This window comes from Astatotilapia calliptera, chromosome 19 (assembly GCF_900246225.1).
Source record: "Astatotilapia calliptera chromosome 19, fAstCal1.2, whole genome shotgun sequence".
Classification (NCBI taxonomy): domain Eukaryota; kingdom Metazoa; phylum Chordata; class Actinopteri; order Cichliformes; family Cichlidae; genus Astatotilapia; species Astatotilapia calliptera.
The window spans coordinates 25,254,463-25,275,309 of NC_039320.1; the positions used below are offsets into that span (position 1 = coordinate 25,254,463).

At 41.3% G+C, this 20,847-nt stretch overlaps 1 protein-coding gene and 1 long non-coding RNA gene across 3 annotated transcripts; one reads left to right on the forward strand and one right to left on the reverse strand.

The window, feature by feature from the left end:
• Positions 1-6,320: 6,320 nt before the first annotated feature.
• On the reverse strand, positions 6,321-11,807 carry otx2b (orthodenticle homeobox 2b). The gene is made up of 4 exons (XM_026151452.1): positions 11,468-11,807; positions 9,180-9,387; positions 8,463-8,614; positions 6,321-7,962 (listed from the first exon to the last, which is right to left on the reverse strand). Exons 2-4 carry the CDS (start codon positions 9,274-9,276, stop codon positions 7,339-7,341), a joined length of 873 nt encoding a protein of 290 aa, XP_026007237.1. The 5' UTR covers positions 9,277-9,387; positions 11,468-11,807; the 3' UTR covers positions 6,321-7,338.
• A 93-nt stretch (positions 11,808-11,900) lies between these two features.
• LOC113012241 (uncharacterized) lies at positions 11,901-16,189 on the forward strand. Of its 2 annotated transcripts, XR_003270671.1 has the most exons (3): positions 11,901-12,834; positions 13,489-13,604; positions 15,886-16,189. It is a non-coding gene; the product is annotated as an uncharacterized LOC113012241 (long non-coding RNA). The 2 variants fall into 2 exon arrangements; XR_003270670.1 differs by lacking the exon at positions 11,901-12,834 and having other exon boundaries at positions 12,993-13,604.
• The last annotated feature ends 4,658 nt before the right edge of the window (positions 16,190-20,847 follow it).

A 20,847-nucleotide genomic window follows, 5' to 3' on the forward strand; every position in this document is an offset into this window, starting at 1 on the left:
GCGGGCGTTGAGGCCTCAACCGGCAAACTTTGCGCAGGCCGATGATGCAGAGGATGACTCGCAGTTGTTACAGACCGGACAGCAGACCAGGGGATGAGGGGCGCTGCGCGGCCCGCTGTTAGACAAAAACCAAGAGGGATTAATGCAGCGTCTGTTGGTCCCATATGCTCCTCAGGACTGCTTTGGTCTTGATTAAAACTCATTGTAGGCTGTGTATGAAGTATTGAAGTATTGTGAAGGCCGGACGCCTAATCCCTCTCATGACTTGTGCACTTTGAAGACACGAGACTCCGGGGTCAGAATAACAAGCGGAGAAAAGGAACCTTTCAGCTGCTATTGGTTAAATCACTCAGCATTAAATGCGAAAGTGACAAGTATGTTTACGGTGTGTGTATATATTTATATATAATTCTTCATGTCATGTGCGGACGCCTAAGTGTAATTGTGGGACTCATCATGCCTTTTCAAGAATGTACATTTATTCCGATTGAGATTGTTTCTGTCATAATGTTGTAGGTTCTTCACACTTTTTTAAGTGTCCTACACTTTTTTTGTGATGTGCTGCTGTATGATTACATTTAACAGGGTTACCAGCCTTTTGGTAGTCTCTGAAGGGAGTCATCTTCAAACCTTTGCCATGCTTCTTATTCTCCAGTCCCCTTTCTTGCACCTTGTCTCGTTCTCTTACAGTTTTTCCCTCCTTGTCTGGCATTTGAAAGTGACCCTGCAGTCTGAACCCCCTCCCTCCATCCTCAGCAGACTCTATGAAGGAGTTGTTGACGCATCTCATGAATATTCAGTCACCCACTAACCAAAGCTATTGTTTCCGAGTTCAATTGCTTCATTGTTTATGACCATAACGAAATACATGTATGTTGCTAAACCTGGCGGTGCACTGCGCGAACTTAGGCTGTAATTTACTGTTGAATAACGCTGCAATCTGCGTGTGTAATAGGCTAAATTAAAAGGAGCATCCAGCAGTGAGAACCCATAAATAATCTGCTGTTTGTGCTTCAACCTTGAATAAGTTATACGGCCTGTTATATAATTAAGTCTTTCTAAACTGCAGTTCAACCTCATAAAACAAACACACACGCACACACACCTATTTTCTGACCACGCAGGAGTGGAATCAAAGTCGCTCTTCTCTTTAACGCTTCGATTATTTCAAGCAACGCTTTTAATTAGTGTGATCCTTTAGCGGAGACTCCAATGAAAGAGAGATTATTGGCAATGTCAAGGATGCTAATTGAATGTTGGACTTCTAACAATTAGCCCGCTGCACAACCATGTCGAGTCATTACAGATCCCATACCCGCTTTGACTTTGTCTGTCGTCTTAAAGAGTAACGTCGGACTTGAAAGTTGGAGCAATAAAAAGTAAATAACAACAAACCCTCTTTTAAAAGCAGCTTTCTCCTCTTGAGTCCTAAAATGTATTGATTTCTTTTCCCCCTTTAGACATAACCTCTCCTCTGCACTTAATTAAACACACCGCGCATGTGGGAATAAAGTTACAGGAATATTGTGCGGAGTTTTTCTTGCCCTCTTTTTGAGCCAATTTCTTACTTTTGTACAACTGCACTGCTATAAGCACTTATTAAACTGTAAACCCCACAACAGAGCAAACCAAAATCAAGTGTTGTATGTTTTAATTTATTTTTCGCTTATGTGTATCTCTCACTGGTCTATTTTCAGGGCAGTGAGAGCAAATTAACGTTGTTTCTTGATATATTGATGTCATATCAGCGCACTTGTGAAACACTAAATATTAGCCTTTATATTAAAGAGCTCATCCAGGGATCAGGCGTGGAAAGCCATGCCGCGCGGGCTTTGAATAGGACCACGGCTGCCCTGCGCCCCAGAGAAACCCCCGCCGGTAAAATATTGGGATTAACATCTCTTGGAGTCCGGGATTAAACACTGCTTTCTCAAACCGCACACTCTCTTTCACTGTCTGAATTGCACTGAAAAAAATATGTTGTTGGATTTACTTAATTCAATGGTGGACATTTGTTGCACACAGATGTTTTGCTTTGGCAGCAACTTAAACAATTGAGTTAAATTAACACAATTTATTCATGTTCAATAAACCTGTGCAATTTGTGTTGATAAAATGTGACTTAAACATGTTTTGATGAAGTAATTTGAGCTCTTGAAATATTTTAATCCTTCACAATTTTCTCACTTTATCCCAACACCATTCAATAACTTTTACCCAATACTACTTGGTCACTTAAATGCTACATGTTATCTTCAAATTACATTTTGCTATTATATTCTAGCATCAAATACACAATTTTCAAATGGAGGCCTTATAACAGATTGTATTGTTCTCTTCCAAGATGGTTGCTGGCATCCACCAGTAACCTTTCAAAACAAAATGTCTAATTTCACTGCATTGACAGTAGGTAAAGAATTAAACTGACATTACTCCTCCACTGAATCTACATAAATCAACAGTTAAATAATGTCAGTTCTTCCGTGTTCTCTGGAATCAATCACAGCAAAGAAATTAGACTGTTTCTTTTGAAAAATGTTGGGAAAGAACAAATCAAAACATTCTATTTAAGGCCTCTGACGTCAAGATTCAGTTAAACAACAATTATAACTAAACAATTTGAGGTAATGTTAGTTTCCATTAACATTAAATTAGGTTACTGAATTGGCAAACACCTTCCTATTAACATTACCCATTTTACCCCAATAACTAAAGAAATTAGCACTTGCAGGTCAAAACCTTTATTCAAGAGATGCAAAAATAACATTGATACAGTGACTGTCAAAAATTACAGCACTGATCATACTGTGACATCTTGGTTCAAAACAGCACACTTAGAAATATTCAACGTTCTTTACTTCAACTGAATGAAACTGAAAATAACATTTCACACGACCCATATGGGATATTTAGACTGCATAACTGTTCATGCTACATCTCTTCACTAGTAAAAGAAAGAAAAAATACAAAGAGAAATTTAAAAATGCTGCCAAAATGCTGTACAGAGCAAAAGGAAAAACAAACAACAACAACAAAAACGGCTCGTCCTCATGGCAGTTGCAGAGTATATAAAAATGAACCCTGCGATCTGTTCAATTGAGCTTCAAAAATGCAGCAGAACAAGTGTGAGATTTAAATGTCCTCTCACCTAGAGCTGATCAGCTTGCATGCATAACAGTGAGCTTCGTTGCAGGAGCAGTTTTGTCTTAGTTGTGAGTTTTTCTTGAGAGCTGAGTTGCATCCAACTCCATTACCACCCTTTGAATCACCTCAAAAGTGTAGCAGAGTTGTGATGGGTAACTCATATTGAAGGAATAAAAAAGGTCCATACAGCATGGCTACTGCAAAGGTCACGTTATCCAGATCTTGAAGAACTACTATACCCTCGATGATGATGCCAACATCAGAAAAGTCATTGCCTGGCGCATCCTCTGGAGACAGATGTTCATTGTGGTTTTCTCAATCTGTGCAGTGGCCTCAGTCAAGTCCTGGTTAAACACAAAACATTTCTTTAAGATTCCTTTTTAAACTCATCTCTTTTGAATCTACCAGTTCTAATGTTAGAGTAATTTAAACCAATGCAAGCAACATAGTAAATAGCTATAGCCAAAGAGTTGCCTGCCATGCTGCCATTCATGGTCTAACAGAGTTTCTAAGACAGAGTGAAAAACATAATAATTTCAAATGCTTTACATTAGTTTTTGTTAGAAAGACACCGGCCCATCAGAAATCCAGGTTATGTCACTCAGAAGATGTTAGAATTTAGACTTTCAGCCCCACAATTTGGTTAGCTGTTGGTCTTCTTTTTTTTTTTTCAAACAAAAGCTAAATATTGGGGGGATTTTCCTTTGTTCACTAGAATGACAAATTTAAAGTTTTTTCACACTGATGTGACCCCTAATATAGGGGGGTGGGGCCTCAAGGGGGGGCGGCCGAGTTCACTACCAGGCCTCATGTGAACTTCAAATTATTAAAGAGGACTACTGTTCCTAACCAGTCCAATGAGGATCAAGTGGATAACTAAATGCATTTTTAAAAGTTGCAAAGCCACAATCTACTCATAAAACACTCACCATGAACTCCTGCACCAAGATGTTGCAATTGTCTTTCACACAGATGCGGAGCACTTTGATGAGACTCCCTTCGAGCATTAATGTCATCCTAAAGTATTATAACAAAGAAAACAGAGATTTGTGAACTTTTCAGTAGCACAGAAGAAAATGATCCCAGACAAAAACTTAAACCAGTCAACATGCAACACCAGCATCTACAAAGAAATATCAAAAGTTCCTGTTTGACATCAACTTTATGGATATATAGTTTCCAGAACATTTATTTTTTTTTAAAAAGATAAATTTTTCTCAGTGGGCCAGTAAATGCATAACGAAAATTATGGCATCCTTTCGGTGGAATCAGTACTCACGGGTAATAGTTGACTGTTTCAATGGATGCAGCATAAAAATCTTTTACTGACCTAATGCAATACATATACACTTTGTAGTTAAAGAATTTTAAAGTTCTTACTGTCATCATGGCAGCTACATCCTTTAGCTTTGTGCCCTGTTCCCCCGATCACTTTGCAAACACTTTCAGCAGACTGTCAGAGAGAAACTCAGCTCCGTCAGAAACCTTGACTGTAAAGGCATGGTTGGGATGCACTGGAATGCTGCATTTCATCTAAAATGACATAAAATTATTTTGAAATAACAGCAGGCACTGTGCTTGGTTAATCAGCAATGTTTTGTTGAATAAAAACTGTGTTTCCAGATCTTATGGGATTAAAAAAATCCAAAGATGTTTGTTTCTGATTTGCAACCCAAGAACCCACAAGTTACAACCTCATTTTAGTTCAAGTGTGCATTAATGTGAGTCCAGTAATCACCTTTCTGACAATACATACAGGTTAAACCTATGGCAGATTTTGGATTTCTCAGTTGTATTAATAGGGTGGTCTATTTGAGTATGCATGCACCTAATAACTATAAAAAATCTATTATAATTAAGTTACAGAAACCTTAAGCGAAAATAGAATATACTTTCTTACCATAACACCTTGAACCCACAATCCATCAGCTGACTCCTGGTGAAATGCAGAATAGAGGTCATCTCTCAATGTGCAGCAAAAAAACCCCAAAAACAAACGGACAGCAGGTGAGGGCAGGAGGGGTAGGGATGTAAGCTAGCATAATGCCACTGATGATATTAGCTTAAGCTGTTCAATGTCCAAAATCTCACTAACACCACGGTGCAGTAAATACACAATGTAACTGAAGAGTCAGTTGGCAAATCTATTCACACAGAAAACCAAATTATGTTGAGAGTGCCTCGTAATTAGGTTTAATGTGATATTACGGCTCTTGTGCCAAAGACAAATTCAAATGAAAAAGCGCCAATTCTTTGACAACAGATAAAACAGCAAATCAGCTAACGGCTCTTTTTTAGCATGTTACATGGCGGCACTCTAGACGTTTAACTACATTTGGCTGAAATATGGTAAACATTAATTCAAAAAATCAAGACATACCAAAAAACGTAGAGTTGGCTGCTCGACTTGACTGAGATGGATGCATTTTTTTAAACCACGATCCAAAGCCCGCGAGATGAAATCACGCGTGGTTTCACGAGATTTAACGTTGCTATCTTATTGACTTACTTCACCTGAACATGATATGAACAATTTAATACACCCTTTCTGCATATCATGTAGTTTTTACACTATATAGTTACATTTATCTTTAAAACATGAGGCAATTGTGTTAAATACATGCAAGATGCTTACATAAATCCAAGAGATGGCCAGTCCCTTTTTTTCAGTGTGCACTACCGGAAACAATGCGGCATTAATTCGTTCTTCTTCTTTTTTTCTTTTGCGATTAAATAAAGGGAAAGGAGAGGATTAAGTTTATGTGGCGCATTACCACTATGAACACTGGATGGCTCTGAAACTCATCGAAAGACAACACATGGGCGTTAATGCGTTGGGCTGTTTTTAAGACGTGATAGAAAAACTAATTACGCGTGAGAAAACAGAGTTTGGTCGGCACGCACAAGTGTAGGCTAATTATTACTCAGACGGCCATTATTGGCTTAATTAATGCGAAAGTTCTGGTTTTCCCTCTTTGCCTCATCACGCACATATACCACCGCAGCCTCGATTGAAAAAAAAAATAGTACCCACAAAGGTTCTGTTCCATTTTTAGGTCTTAAAGTCGTAGAAAACGAAGAACCCCCCCTTAAACAACCATGATTTTTGCGCACATTGCCAGGGTTCCACTTTAATTTCCAACACGCACACGCACACACAGATCGTCTATTGATGAAAGAGTAAGCTCACAGGACCTTTATTCATGTCTTTTCAGCGGTGAGGTCACACCATCTTTGGAGCCAGTAAAGGATCCACAATCACCGTGTGTTGAGATCAATGGAGGGGAAGCAAGTGTAGAGCTCTCAGCAGCCGAGAGTCTTTTCCAGTATGGCTAACCCTTGATTATTACTACCATCCACCATGTGCTTGGAAAGTCTCGTCTCTCTTTGTGATGCAGTAAAAATAACCATTAGCATCTTTCGTTGGTGAAAAAACCCCAAAAGAAACAAAAACGAAAGAAAACGAAAAAGTTAGAAATCTAATAAAATCACAGCAGAGAGTCCAATGCGAGGGGGAGGGGGGGCTCACAAATTGCATACAATACAACAGATCACAGTTTCGAAGGCTAGCACAGATAAAAAAAGAAAGAAAAAGAAACCACATATGTACCATTTATATAAGACGCACACTGATTGTCTCTTAGAAACTACATATTGATTCCTTATAAACACTTTTTTTTCTTAAATAAAGTAGTGCATCCATGTCCACACGCCATCCTCGTGTCACACACTCTGCCGGCAGGGCGGCAAAGTTGTTTAAGAAGCTTTAAGAAGGTCTGTCCATCCCGAGCACTTCAGCAGGACTATTAACTTGAGTTTTGTTCTTTTACTTCCGTGGCTGTGGTGTGTTTTTCTTTCTGAGTCCACTCTGTGACGTCCTCAACAGGTGGTGTTTTTTTGTTTGTTTGTCTGTTTTTTACGCACATAGGTACGCACTGACAGATAAAGAAGGGCTACAACCGGTGAATAAACGGGAGAGGGGAAATCTCTTTGCCAGTGCTAAAATACATTAACTTCTCCTCTAGGAGGACCAAAGACCATCATGCCAAAAACTAGAGGCCCCCCTGAGAGCCCTGCCTCGGTGTACCAGGCTCGCGTTTTTACCCAGTCTGAAGTGTTCTGTTGAGGGATGGCAGCGCTGTGTCTCGTGTGATCGTCACTGTTTGTGCACTTTTTGATAGCTGATTGCTCGGTTCACAGGACCTGGAATTTCCACGAGGACGTTTGATCCTTATAATCCAAGCAATCGGCATTGAAGTTCAGCTTCCACGATGCCGCTTGGTCCTTATAATCCAAGCAGTCTGCTGTGGAGTTGAAGCCCAGGCCGGACGTCCCGTATCCCTGGGTGGAGAGGGACGCCGGGGACTGGTTCAGATGGCTTGTGACTGCGTTTGTGCTCATCGGACTGAGAGTTGACCCCGGGCCTGACAACTGGTGGTGCATGGGAGTGAGGTAAGAGCCGCAGTCCATACCCCCGAAGTAGGACGTCGACCCGGCGTAGCCCTGGCTGTAGCCCGAGGCCTGTGTGTAGGTCATGGGATAAGACCTCTGCATGCAAGAGGAGGAGGTAGATAAGGGATCTGAGAGGGGAGAAATGGACGCCGGACTCCATATGGACACTGGCGCGGTGCTGGTAGAGATGGCGGGGACCGTGGTGGTGCTGGTGGGGGGTGTGAACTGGCCGCTGGCCCCGCTTTCCGAGCTCACTTCTCTGGTTGGGGAACTTTTCTTTTTGGCAGGTCGCACTTTGTTCTGCCCCCCATTCTGCTGCTGCTGCTGCTGCTGGCGACACTTTGCCCGCCGGTTTTTAAACCAGACCTAAAGCAGGAACATAATTGAACACATTCATTACAATGTCCCCATAAATACTAACCAAGCTATACTAACCGTTTAAAATAGGAAAGGGGCTATATATATGTATAAAAAGGCTTTTTTGCCCCAGTAAAATTATTTAAACGTAATTGGAACAGTCCTAATAACTGAAATATTATAAAACACGGTAAATATATTGCTGTTCGGGGTGAGGTGGGGGGCGTTTTAGAGTACATATAAAGCAAAAAATAAATAAAATAAAATAAAAAATAATTTTTTTATGCTTGTGTTTCCTTTCAAATGAGTTATATATTTTCCCCAGATTAAATCAAATACAAGTACAGGTAAAATACTATTTATTTAAAATACTAAAATACTTTACAGGTTCCAGAGTGAAATGTTTCGTTTGATGCTTCTCAAATTAAAATAAAAAATAACAAAGCCACTTTTTTCATTCTACAATATATAACAATATTTTAAATATGCCTTGGCGTCAGTTGACTCACCTGTACCCGGGATTCAGGTAGATTGATTTTCAGCGCTACCTCTTCGCGCATGAATATATCAGGATACCGAGTTTTAGCAAATAACGCCTCCAAAACGTCGAGCTGTGCGCGCGTAAAAGTAGTCCGTTCTCGCCTCTGCTTCCGTGGAGTGGCTGTAAGTGCAAGAGAAACAAAAAAAAATCGCATAGGTTATTTATGTATACATGTACAATTTTAAAAAAGTCATCAAAGGCAAATTTGAAACTAATTACGCAGGAGTCCTGTGAGAGTAAAAAAAACAAAAAAAAAAACCCGGTGGCAAATTGTAGCACTTGACATCTTTGAGTCTAACGTGCCAAAAAATTTAATGCAAACATCAAAGTAATTTGCCAGTAATTTCCTCTGGAGCCACATCTAAAAATAAAATCACACACGGAGAGACTTGAGGATTAGTCCTCACTCCAAGCTGTGTGCGCTAGAAGTTTTCTGTAGACTACTTTCCATCACCTTTTGTTTGTATTGGTCTGGTCAGTCTAATAAATGTATTTATTTTTCATATTTGTTTTCCTTTAAAAAAAAAAGAAAGAATAACAATAATAATACACGCAATAATAATTCGTGAATTAAAAAGGTATATGAAGGGCTGGTTAATTGCTGTAACATAATAGCAAGGAGCCCTAAGTCATTTTCAGGCTGTGTGATCACATCTTATTTAATTTTCAAAGAGGTTAAACATACCTGGATAGCCCACTGATGGATGTAAAAGATCCATGCCGGAAGTAGTTAAGCTGAGGCCATTAACTGTGTAAGGTGGTTGCTTTAGATACGACATCATGCTAATGTTTGTCTGAGTGCTGAAGTTGGAGAAAATTTTGAAAATTGATGGAGCTCCCGAGGAGTATTCGGTGTCCTCTGTTCGCCGTGTGGTCCGTATTACACCTGGCACCTGTTTAAAAGAAGAAGAAGAAAAGAAGAGGAAGACGGATATTCTCGTGAAGTGATATTGGCTCTATTTACGTGACGCTGTGGCGAAATAAGTCCTTTCCAGAGCGCATGGCTCTCCTCAAAAAGCACGAGCCACTTCTCCAGCTGTCCTCATCTTTGCAACCCCCACACGCCCTCCCACGATTAAGATTTTATAAAAAAAACGAATAAAAAGAAAGGAGCACTGTGATTGCAACAGGTTAAAGCCACTATCTCCTTTATACAGTAAACACCATGAATTGAAGATAAATCTCTTCAAAATAAAAGCTAAAAATAAATAAAAGTTGCTGGCAAATTATCTATTTTATTAGGAACTAACTTTATTTTTATTTTTGAATATTATTTAGTTTATGTTAACATTAGATTGTATGTATGTAATAATCGATTGGATGAGAAGAAAAACAGCTGAAGTTGAACTGATTGTTACTAAAACGTCTGAGTCCGTTTAGTCTGACAAAGCACACAGTCAACGTTACATTTTTATGATGAAGATTAATATGCGCCCATATTGATGTGATTTAGAGTAAAAATTACTGAATTTTCAGGTTCGTTTAGTGAATAAATTGTGTTATTTTTATGTAAGAAGGAGATCATTTTAAAATATTGAACCAGTGAAAGAAAAATGGACACATGCTTTCTCGATACACATTTTTTTTTGCAGTTCTTTTAAATAAACAAATTTGCTCCTTGGTAAATTTTGACTGCTGTCACTTCAACTTCAGTGAACCTCACGCGTTATCCCCACTGAGCCTCTTGATTAGTTGCATTTTTTTTCTTTTCAATATCCAACGGTTTTAACCCCCTCATCCCAATCTGTCACACTTAAAACACACCCGTCAACCAATTGCGCGCACACACGCTCGATAATAATTACTCTGTCCAATAATTAATTATCAGAAATGTTTTTTTTTCTTCGTAATTTAACGAGGCGATCCAGGTGGCAGCTAACCGAGCTGCAGTTTGGTGTGAGTCCACAGAGCTTCCTGCAAAGCAAACCCGGCTCTCTTTCTTTATATTTCTTTCCTGCAAATCCTCGTGCGTTAATTATGATTTCATCGCAAATTTGCTGATATAAAGTAGGAAAAAAGCATAAAGTATCAGCAAAAGTAAAGAAATTAAACTCTCGTAGATATTTGCTTGATTGAGCTAAACTCCTAATTGTGACCCCCCCCTCCCCAAACAGGATCCATCCAAATGAAGTGTTGGTTTATTGTCTTATGAATTATTTATTTTCCGAGGCAAAGGAGAGCTAGAAGACAGAGGAGGCCCAGGAATAATTTTCAGTAGCAGGCCCGAATGTTCCTTCTTTTCTTCTTCTTTTTTTCCGGTGAACTTTTCAGCCTGGACGCCTCCACAGTTTCCCATTTTTGCTGCCCTTATCCTGTATTAATTTACGCAGAATACACGAGTGCAGTGTGTGTGTATGTGTGGGAAATTTTTGTCTGAAACTTAACGCAGTAAACATGGATAGACGCCCTTGTAGCAGTCCTGGATCAGTGAGTGAGTGTGAAATTGGTAAAATATGACCTCCAGGAATCAATTAATTATTTAAAAGCCCATTATTACATCAAGAGAACTTCAGCCCAGCGCTGAGTCTGGTCTTGTTTTCAGTATCAGAAGCTATCACAATGTAATTTTATCAGTTACTGATTTACTGATGTGATTTACAATATTTCCGTTTTTTCTTTTCTTTTCTTTTCTTTTCTTTTCTTTTCTTTTCTTTTCTTTTCTTTAATATAATAAATCAGTTTGTTGTGTGCACCTATTGCACCCGTATTTGTGCACACATAAAATCAGTGACAGCCTGGGTTTAAGACGGCATATTTAATGCCAACAAATAACCTGAAACCTCCTCGCTGGGATCTCTTTTAGAGTCTTCGTGGGTTTTTATTTTAGCACCAGTTGAAACGTTTTGCTTCCTCTTCTAAAGAAAACGATTAGGCGAGGAAGTGATCAGGTGAGGAATTGCAGGTTTTAACTAAATTTCGGTAGTGTAATAATAATAATAATAATAATAATAATAATAATAAAGCTGAACTTACCTTGGCAGGGATGACTGGAAAATTCTTTGTCTACTTGGTGTCCTCCGGGAGAAATAATAAAAGTCAGTAGAAATCGACGACGTCCTGTCGCATAAAAGGAGAATATCACAAACCCGAGCAGAGCAGGAGCAGCCGTCTTCACTGGAGATAAAAGTTAAGCGTTGAGCGCCTACATGAGGTTCTGAAGCGTTGCGACAGCGGCGGAGTGAAGGAGGGAGGCTGCATGTACGCCTTTAGGATTTGTTGGTGTGTTGTGAGTGAAGTGGTTTGAGTTAGATTTTGTACAAAGTGCCAGCCAATGGGAGCCGCAGGACTGAGCTGAGGTCTGTCTCTGTCTCCGTCTCTCACACTGGTGGGGAGGGTTTTTTTTTCCTTTCTGGGAAACAAATGTCTCCAGCTACTTTTTTTTTTTGACGCACAGTCTTCAGCCAATGGCAGCGAGAGGGCGACTGACAACATCCCCATCCCACCGCAGAGAGGGCACACTGATAATAAATAAACGGTACGCCGTTGGATGATGAGAGGTGGAAGGAGTTTAAAGCAAAGAAAAGTCAGTTTATTTCTCATTTTATTATATTTTTTCATGACATCAAAGGAAGCATTAAAGTAAGAGATAATTTATAAATAAAAAAGGGGGGCGAGAGGCGAAACATATCCGAAAAATAAAGACTTCTCAGAGCGTTTAATGTATGTCGAGTATTTTAGTGGGAAACTCTTTTTAAGCGTTAATAATTTCACACTCTCGTCTTTACTTTACCAGTTTAAATACAACCACCGATGTTTTATAGAATAATATCACGAAAGCTTCCAGACAACCGATCAATATTAAAAGTCGATTATAAAATGTTTTATCATCTCTGTTGAGGCACCAGATTAATCTGCAGAAGAAGACCGGGAAATATAAGTAGAATTAAATATGTAGGAAAACCCCCAAAACAACAACAAATAAACCCTAAAAAAACAACAACAACAACAACAAAAAAATGGGGGACCAAAGCGGAGCTTCAAGGCTGCACCGTCCTCTCACATTCCAGCACGTCGTAAAAAAGGGGGATTTAGAGCGACTTATTTCCTTAAAACTGTCCTCCCATCCACTGAGCAGCCAGTCTGCTACCGTCAGCCCGCTGCAGGCCCTGCACCGAAATGTACAAACAATATTTCCAGGTGGGTTCCCACCGGGGAGACACCTGAGCACTTGGGGACTCGCAGCCACCGCACCTGCGGGGTACAGCCAGCCATGCAATTACACACACAAAAAAAGCTTCTCCGTTTGGCGACGTGCGGAACGACTTTTCACTGACTGCACTTGAAACGGTTCCTGCAGGAGGAAGATGTGCTCGAAGAGAAACAGACTTCTGAATATGAAGGTAGGCCTCTTTTAATTCTGTTTCATGTGCCGAAAGTGCATTTTAGTAGATTTAATAATAATAATAATAATATTAACTATTTATTTATTTATTTATTTATTTATTTATTTAGTTATTTATTTATTTATTCCCTTTGTCTTTACCTAGTAACAGCTACTTAGTGCAGGGTTGATGTTATTTCATATTTACTGGAAGACCAACAAGCTGCAAGGGACACATAAGCCTCCTCTACGTCACTTGAATTTTGAACCTGCGTGCCCATCTCAAAATAATATGCCGAGGGTTTTTGTCACGGCTTGGTAAATGTATCATCTTAAGAGGCTTTGTGTAACACCTACACACACACACACACACACACACACACACACACACACACACACACACACACACACACACACTGTGCGCTTGCACGGACACACCCGCTCCACTTCAAACAGATTTGAATATTGATTTAGATTTATAAACACAGACAGACCGTGGGCTTTTATGACTCGTCGCTTGCCTCTCTCCGTGGCTCGTGTGCAAGGCCGGAGTCAAAGGTGCAGTGACAGCTGCCGAGAGTACCGGTTCTCGCTCAGCCTCTGGAGCTCACACAGTCTGACGCACAGCACACCTTATCAACTTTGCAAAACTCAGTGACATCTCTGTTGACAGATTTCGATCGTGGGGAAGCGGCGGTGTGGATCACGAAGCTGGATTTCTTTTAACAGCACAGCCGAGGGGAGAAAAGTTGGGAGATGTTTGAGAAACAGGAGCTGCGACACATTCAGGTAACCTTTCTTTCTTTCTTTCTTTCTTTCTTTCTTTTGCAACTCGTGCTTATTTTTTATTTTTATTCTTGAAAGATTAAGAGGAACTGCCTCATCTATTCGAAAAGGAGTCTATTAATCACTTAACTTATCACGTAGAGGCAAATTTAAACGGGTGGAATAATTAACTGTTTGATAAGTATTTTTTTAAAATTGTGTTGCTGTTTGCTTTATTACTAAAACATAGCAAAAATCATCATAGCGCACAAAGTATGAATGAAGTCCTGCACTTTCTTGAGGTTTCACATTATTTCACACGAGGGTGTGCTTGTGACTGTTACAATGTGCACGCCTAAATAACAAATAACAAAAAACAAAACAACCAAAAACAGTTTGACAGTAAAACCTTAATTTAAAAAAATATTTTATTAATGTTTCCTTATGTTTGGCAGCTGCATGCAGAGGGTCTCAAACTGCGTGAAAAATGATGACGCCTTGTGCTGTTATCTGCTGGATCTCACCGTTTAAATTGCTAAATAATTTATTAAACTGTAAAGCTTGGCCCTCCTCGGGGACTTTGTATCTTAAAAGGACGTTTAAAAGGGAGAAGGAGTTAAACGCCTCTGGCGAGCAGCGCTCCCACTGACTCCCGGCTAATTGACGACGACTGCTTTTATCTCCGCCTCTGCTACACTCAACCTGAGGGTGAGGATTTCACCAGGCCCGCTCCAATCTGTGATTTCTACAGTTAATGCGTAGCCATGCATCTTTTCAAACGCACTGCGCAGGCCCTGGATGTTTGACCCTTGTTTGATAGGGGGGGAAAAATCGCATTTTTAAGATTGGATAATTACAGGCAATACAGACCCCTATTTCACTGCTCTGTGCTTTATCCAGGCGTGGAAAAGAAATAATCAACACATTATAGAATACATGAACGCACTTAAAAAAAAAAAACAAAAAAAAAAAGAGGAAAAAAGGTGCTTGTAAATTTCCTTAATTTCAAATAACATATTTGCCATCAAAACAGCTTTTCTCGCATCTCTTTCGCTTCTCTTTTCCCACCTATAGTTTCATATTCGCATGGCTGAATACGAGGAATGTGTTGGTGGATTTCATTCTCAGCTTAAAAAGAGACTTAAAATGGGAACAAAATCATGCAAAGCATTCATATAGAAATGATAATCTGTAATGTCAAGAAGAGCCTTTCCTTCTGCACATAGGATTTCAAATTTACCCCCAGGAAAGGTTGATTACACTTCAGTCAGCCTTTATCGTTCAATATTACTTCTGCTAACATGCTCTAGTTTTTTTCTCCCCTCTTTATTAAATACACAAAGTTATTATGTATAAACCAACAGAAATATTACTTTATAGAATTAAAACTATTACCATCCATCCAGATATCATTCAACTGCCAAAAAAACGAAATAAAAATAGGATTGTTATGTAAATGTAGTAATGAAGTTTTAAACTACTTTATTTCAAATTGTTTTTATCGCAGCTAAGAGTTAAGTTAATGTAATGATTGAGGTTAAACTCTATTGTTTATCAATGATGCAGGCAGTAATTACTGTAGCTAGATATTTGGTGTGTGTGTGTGTGTGTGTTTTTCTTTTTTTCCCTTTCTTTCTTTTTTTTGGTTGTGAGTGTGTGGGTGACAGAGAGAGAGGAAGAAAGAGAGAAAGATGAGCTGGAGAAGGATAATCACAAGCTGTATTTTAATTAGCCTGGCAGGTTTGATGGATACATGCAACCACTGCTGCTGCTGCAACAACTGCATAGTGAGCAAGATGCCTAAACAGAGGGCTTTCCCCACACTCTTCCCTTATCACAAAAGAGCTAAACCTTTGTGTAATGTAACATGTAAGTGACCCCAGAGGTCATCAAAACACATCCAGTCCCCTCCCCGGGGATTAAAGGGGCAGAACCCCATTCAGTGTCTGTTTGGGAAGAGTTTGCTAACACGGAGGCACACAAGGCACGTTGATCTCCTTAAGCATGTGCAGTTTTATAAGTTGAATTTAGGCTGAAAGTTCTGTTTAAATAATTTCAGAGACGGGCACGCTGTCGAATAAGTCTGTGCTCCAGTTTTCAAGCTGGTGCTAAACTTGGGAAATTTTGGGCTTTCTTTCCCACACATTTCTCCATAAATTCAAATGCTGTGCCGCCATAATGGCACGGCTCTGTGTGTGTGTGTGTGTGTGTGTCTGTGTGTGTGTGTTTGCCAAGTTCGTTCTTTCCATTAATATGACATGTCTTTTAATTGCTGCCATAAATGTTTGTGTTGTGTTTCACGCAGGAGTTTGCCAACAAACAAAACAGATGCAATTAAACACACACTCGCCTTCAGATCATCTCTGAGGAGACAAAGTCGAGTCTGGTGGAAAGCCGACAAGGACAAACAAGGAGGGAGAGGACTCTGCTGCCTCAAGGTTAACTCTGACTGAATGAACTCTCGTCTTCACACTATCAGTCTCGCCACAAAGACACATCACTCATTGCTTTTTATAGCATCTGTGCTCTTTTTACAAGTTGACACGATGCTCAGTTGATGTTTTATTTTTGTATCATTGGAGAAAAATTAAACCAATTTTATTTATCGACACGCCTCTGTTTATTTTGTGACTTGCAATTAATTCAAGGTTAATATGCAAATAAAGACATTTATGTTGCCATCACTGTAAGAGCACCACTATGCTCTCCTTTTCCCACCCTCTCCTTTCACCTAGCCCTCTTCTCTGTGTGCTGCTGAGGTGTCTGCGTGGCGTGGTAAAACCTGCCCTGCAGACCGGACCTCTCAAGTCTTCAAAGGTGGAAGAACTCAATGTGGGGGATTTGTTCAGGCTTATTTGGTAACCTAGGATTTGAATTGGATTCTGGGAAGCATTCATAACACATTTGGAAATGTTACATTGTGTGATTTTGTGTGTAATCCCCATAATAAATTTTAGAAATGGTCACAGCACTTGCACAACTGTGACTATTCATGATTTATCAAATGGTTTTCTTGTCTTGCCTCTTGGGGGTGAGGTGTGTGTGTTGCCCACGGGGAATGGGGGAGGCGATCTCAGAGCCGGCGAAGAGACAATTCTTCAGTTTTAACCTTTCTCTTAACAATTTTTTTTGTTTGTTTATTTGACCTGAATATGTGATAGGGTGAGGCACCATGCTTCCAGAGCGATTCTCTCAGACCCCCAACAGCACTGGAGCATTTCAACCTCTAGTGGATTATACCTCCCTGGGAGGAGGGTTAGTGTACACACACACACACACACACACACACACACACACACACACACACACACACACACACACACACACACACACACACTGTAGGTACAGTTTATTAAACTTGCTGTATATTTTATAGAAGCCGCAGTCATACATTAGCACACTGGGCTGCACATTTTATTGCAGTTGAGTAGAAAACTGTGCAACTACAGCATTTTATATTTGTAGCAAGCCAGTTGTGTAATATGCAGAAATCTCTCCAAGCATGTTTTATGACATAGAAAAATATTCCTTTTTAAATTCTATAAAGGTCCTTAATGATAAGTCAAATACTGACAGGTCTCCTACTAAAGAAAATCTTTGGAATTGTAAGTTACGTATCAGCTCCAGGCTACTTCTGATGCCTCCAAATTTAGCTCTTTCTCACTGCTTTTGCCCTCTCGTATAAAATGTCGATAGAGAACCTTTCCCCCCTTTCAGGAGATTAATCTGGAAAGTCACGATCAAACAGATAAAGGAAGAGAAACAATAAGCGGAGCAAAGCAGGAGCCGAGGTGGATGCTTATCATCCTTCACCATCCAAAATGAGCGATGTGTACTTGCAGAATCGATAGCTGTTGGCCAGATGCTCCAGAAGGAGCCCAAAGGGAGTGAACTTCTGTGTGAACATATATTTTGGGGGCTCTACTACTTGAATTTTGTGTCTGGTGTGTGTAACTCTCCCGCCTTGGATTGATAAGAGCAAGAGCTGTGTGTGTGTGTTTGTGAGTGTGTGTAAGTAAATGAGTATTTGTGCCCTGTCCAAACCCCACTTTGTTTTGAATGACACTTTGGCGATGCCCCCAGTCCCCCACTTCGACTTCTCAAGCGTACCCCCTGTCAGTGCCAACTCTGCCAATTCCTCTCATGTCTTTAATATCTCTCTTTGGGCTCTTGGGTTTTGCCAGTGAAGGCTCCCCAGTGACAGTTGGACATTGCCTTCACATTTGGGAGACAGCGGCGGGTGTCTGTAGCGTTCCCAGCCCTGGGCCTGTGGGGAATCTGTGATGGCTCGCCTGTCAGCCGGCCCCTCCCCTGTAATTAGGAGAGTAAACACAGCGTCTGGCTCGGCTTGGGGGAGAAGTAGGAGGGAGCGGAGGAGGGGACCGTCCGGCTCCCGTCCTACTGCTGCTTGAGCTGTCCAGGAGTAGCTTTGGATAGATAGCCTGTGATGTGCAGCCCCTTCACATCCTCGCAAAGGATGGAGATGTGGAGGAGAGTGCAGCCTGTTAACGTGCTGAGAAACATCAGTACCTTGTTGAGCATCAGTGAACCAGTGAGGAGGCTTTTCACTAAGCTGAACCTTTTGTTTAGAAGTAGAAAGAAACAGATCATTTAAGATGATCTGAGAGCTGTTCAAAAAAGTGATGAGAATGTTGATGAGGGTAAGCTGTGCACAAAAAGGTGTTCCTTGTATTTCTTTAACAGCATAATACTCATTTAGATCTCTAGGCAATAACATAGCACCACTACAAAGCCTCATCTCCTCTCTTCACCTCACTCCTGGTTGCTGGGGGGACTGGTCAGCTGCTGGAGGAATGTGTTGTGGGCTGGAGTTGTAGCTGTAGCTCGAGACCAGCTTTGGGGAACTGCCATGCTACCCTAAACCAGCCACTCCACACTGCCCAGTTAGGGAGGTGGGCTGCGGGAATGCTGAGACCAAGAGGGGAGGAATTTCACTGGTTGACCTGCCAGAGAAATGCCATGCAGAGAGCAATGAAGAGAGAAACCTAAAATGAGAGCGAGAGACAGAAAAGCATATCTCAGCCAATTGAAACGCAGCCTGTCAGTGTCATTTTGGTTTCGTAGGATGATTACTGATGATGGGCCAGTTGCTGAATGAGCTGGTTGCCACACAGACACTGTGGCACCGCATCTGACTTCGATCTTTTCAGGTTCAGCGGGCATAACCAAAGTAGCTTCAACAGTTTATAATCAGCACATTTAGAGATGTTTCCCATTATTTACCATGCAAATCATCCATCTGTCTTAGTGGACATTCATCACTTGAACGTGATTGGATGTATTCGTGTTTTTGCGTAAGTAAATTTGAAATCAGATGGTGTGCACCAGTGTGTACATGTGGCGGAGATGGAGTACAAAGGAGGAGGGGCGCTTGAAGGCCCAGTGTACTTGCCAAAGTCTTTACGGCGCCCAGAGAGCCATGCTGCAGCATCATGGTCCACAGCATGGAAAGACATGGGGCAGATGGGTGCAGTGTAGCAACTCAACCTCCCCCTTCTCCTCCCAAATGTGAGGCAGCAGTGGTGGGAATGGCACAGTGTGAGAGGGAGTCTAAGTTCAGGGCTGAAACAGAAAAGCTGTTGGAGGGGCATTTGGGGGCTGGGAGAAATTGAGGACTGAAAGCTGTTTTTTTTTTTTAGAGGGGGGGGGGCACCGGAGAAGCTGTTGGTGGGGCAGAGATCCTGCAATGGAGAGGGAAAGCCAATCCCCCCTGTCACATCCCTTTGAAATCCAAGTGCAGGGGCACGAGCCCAGGGAGGAGTGGCAGCGTGGCCCAGCGCCTGGGCAGACAGGCAGTCACCGCACTGGGCCGCAGTCCAGCTCGCCTGGCCTGGCCCCTTCCCACTGTAGCCCACCCCGTCTGGACCAGGCTTACGGGAGTCAGGCAGCAGACCCCCAGTGGACAGGCCGGAGCCCTGCGCTACTGAGTAGCATCTCAGATCCTCTGCTGGGTTTGAAACAGCAGAATCCCCCAGGAAGAGAGGCCCTGCGGAGCTTAGGAGGTGCCTCCACTGCCTCGCAGCTTCTCCTGCACCCAGGCCTCTGGATGGGGGCCCAGTGTAGTCTGCTGCTGATGATAACCCCCACCTCACCACCAGGCCGTTCTGCCTTCAGGGCCCTGTGCAGGTCCACACATCCCCATGGCAACAGTGGCAGGGCCGTCCACACAATGTGAGTGGGCAACAAGCCAAGTGCTGCCAAATTGGGATGAGGGAGAGACATTTTGGGAGAGTGCTCAATCCTGAATCTTTTCACCTTTATGTTGTCTCTGGGTAATCGTGTTTTTGGCTTCAGTGAGCTAATATCAGAGATTTGGCCAGAATTGTGGTCAGCGGCACCAGAGACGAGTGCACTTTTGCGAGGTTCCCCGCCTCCCGTGTTTCTTAAATTCAACTACTTCTCTTCAGGCTGGAAAACATTACTTGTCAAATATTGCTAACAGCAGCAGCAGGCATTTATAAAATTAAACCCTCGGGTGGGCTGATATATTCCGAAGCGTTCCTTGTGTGTTTAAAGAGACCTTGTCAAGGCAATATTAAGCCTGCGTAAACACAAGTAGTTCAATGACATTCGCAGCAGCCACCTAAAGTTGATTCCCCACCCCCTCCAGCCACTGGGAAGATACTAAGTGGTTGGGTGGTGTTTACTGAAAGTGGATATCTGCTGTTTGTTTTGTTGTTCTGCTTCCCGACCGTAAACACTGCATAGATTTCCTTGAGTGGTGTTTGAAACACATTTGTGTGTGCGTGCCATGTGTTATATTTGCTGATAACAGGATTTACTCAAATTGCGAATCACCAGTTGAGAAAGGTTAATTGTCAGTGCAAGTGGTAGAATGGGTACATGCAATAATTATTAGTCTAAGTTGCTTTATTATTTAATGATGCTAATTAGGCATTAGCTGTGGTCCCCTTTTTGGATCACAACTTCAAATGCATGTCAAATTGCATTAAGTTCACTTTGACATCCATTTATCAAACTAAAGGAATGCTGTTTTGTAGATGTCCTTAGTGTGTTTATTGTTGTGAAACGGATCTGTTCTTGAGGTACTGATCAGGAAATTAGCAGAGGGATTTTTAAGAAATGGCTCATTTTATTTGCCGTGAGGACAATGCACTTTATGATTGGTGCACTTTTAATGGTAGTCTTAGTAGATCGGTCATTTACGCTTTGATCAAGAAAGATATTTGATACGTGCACAAAAGCGGAAATTTGAAAGTGTCTTTTCAGCTGCACTGGATTTTAC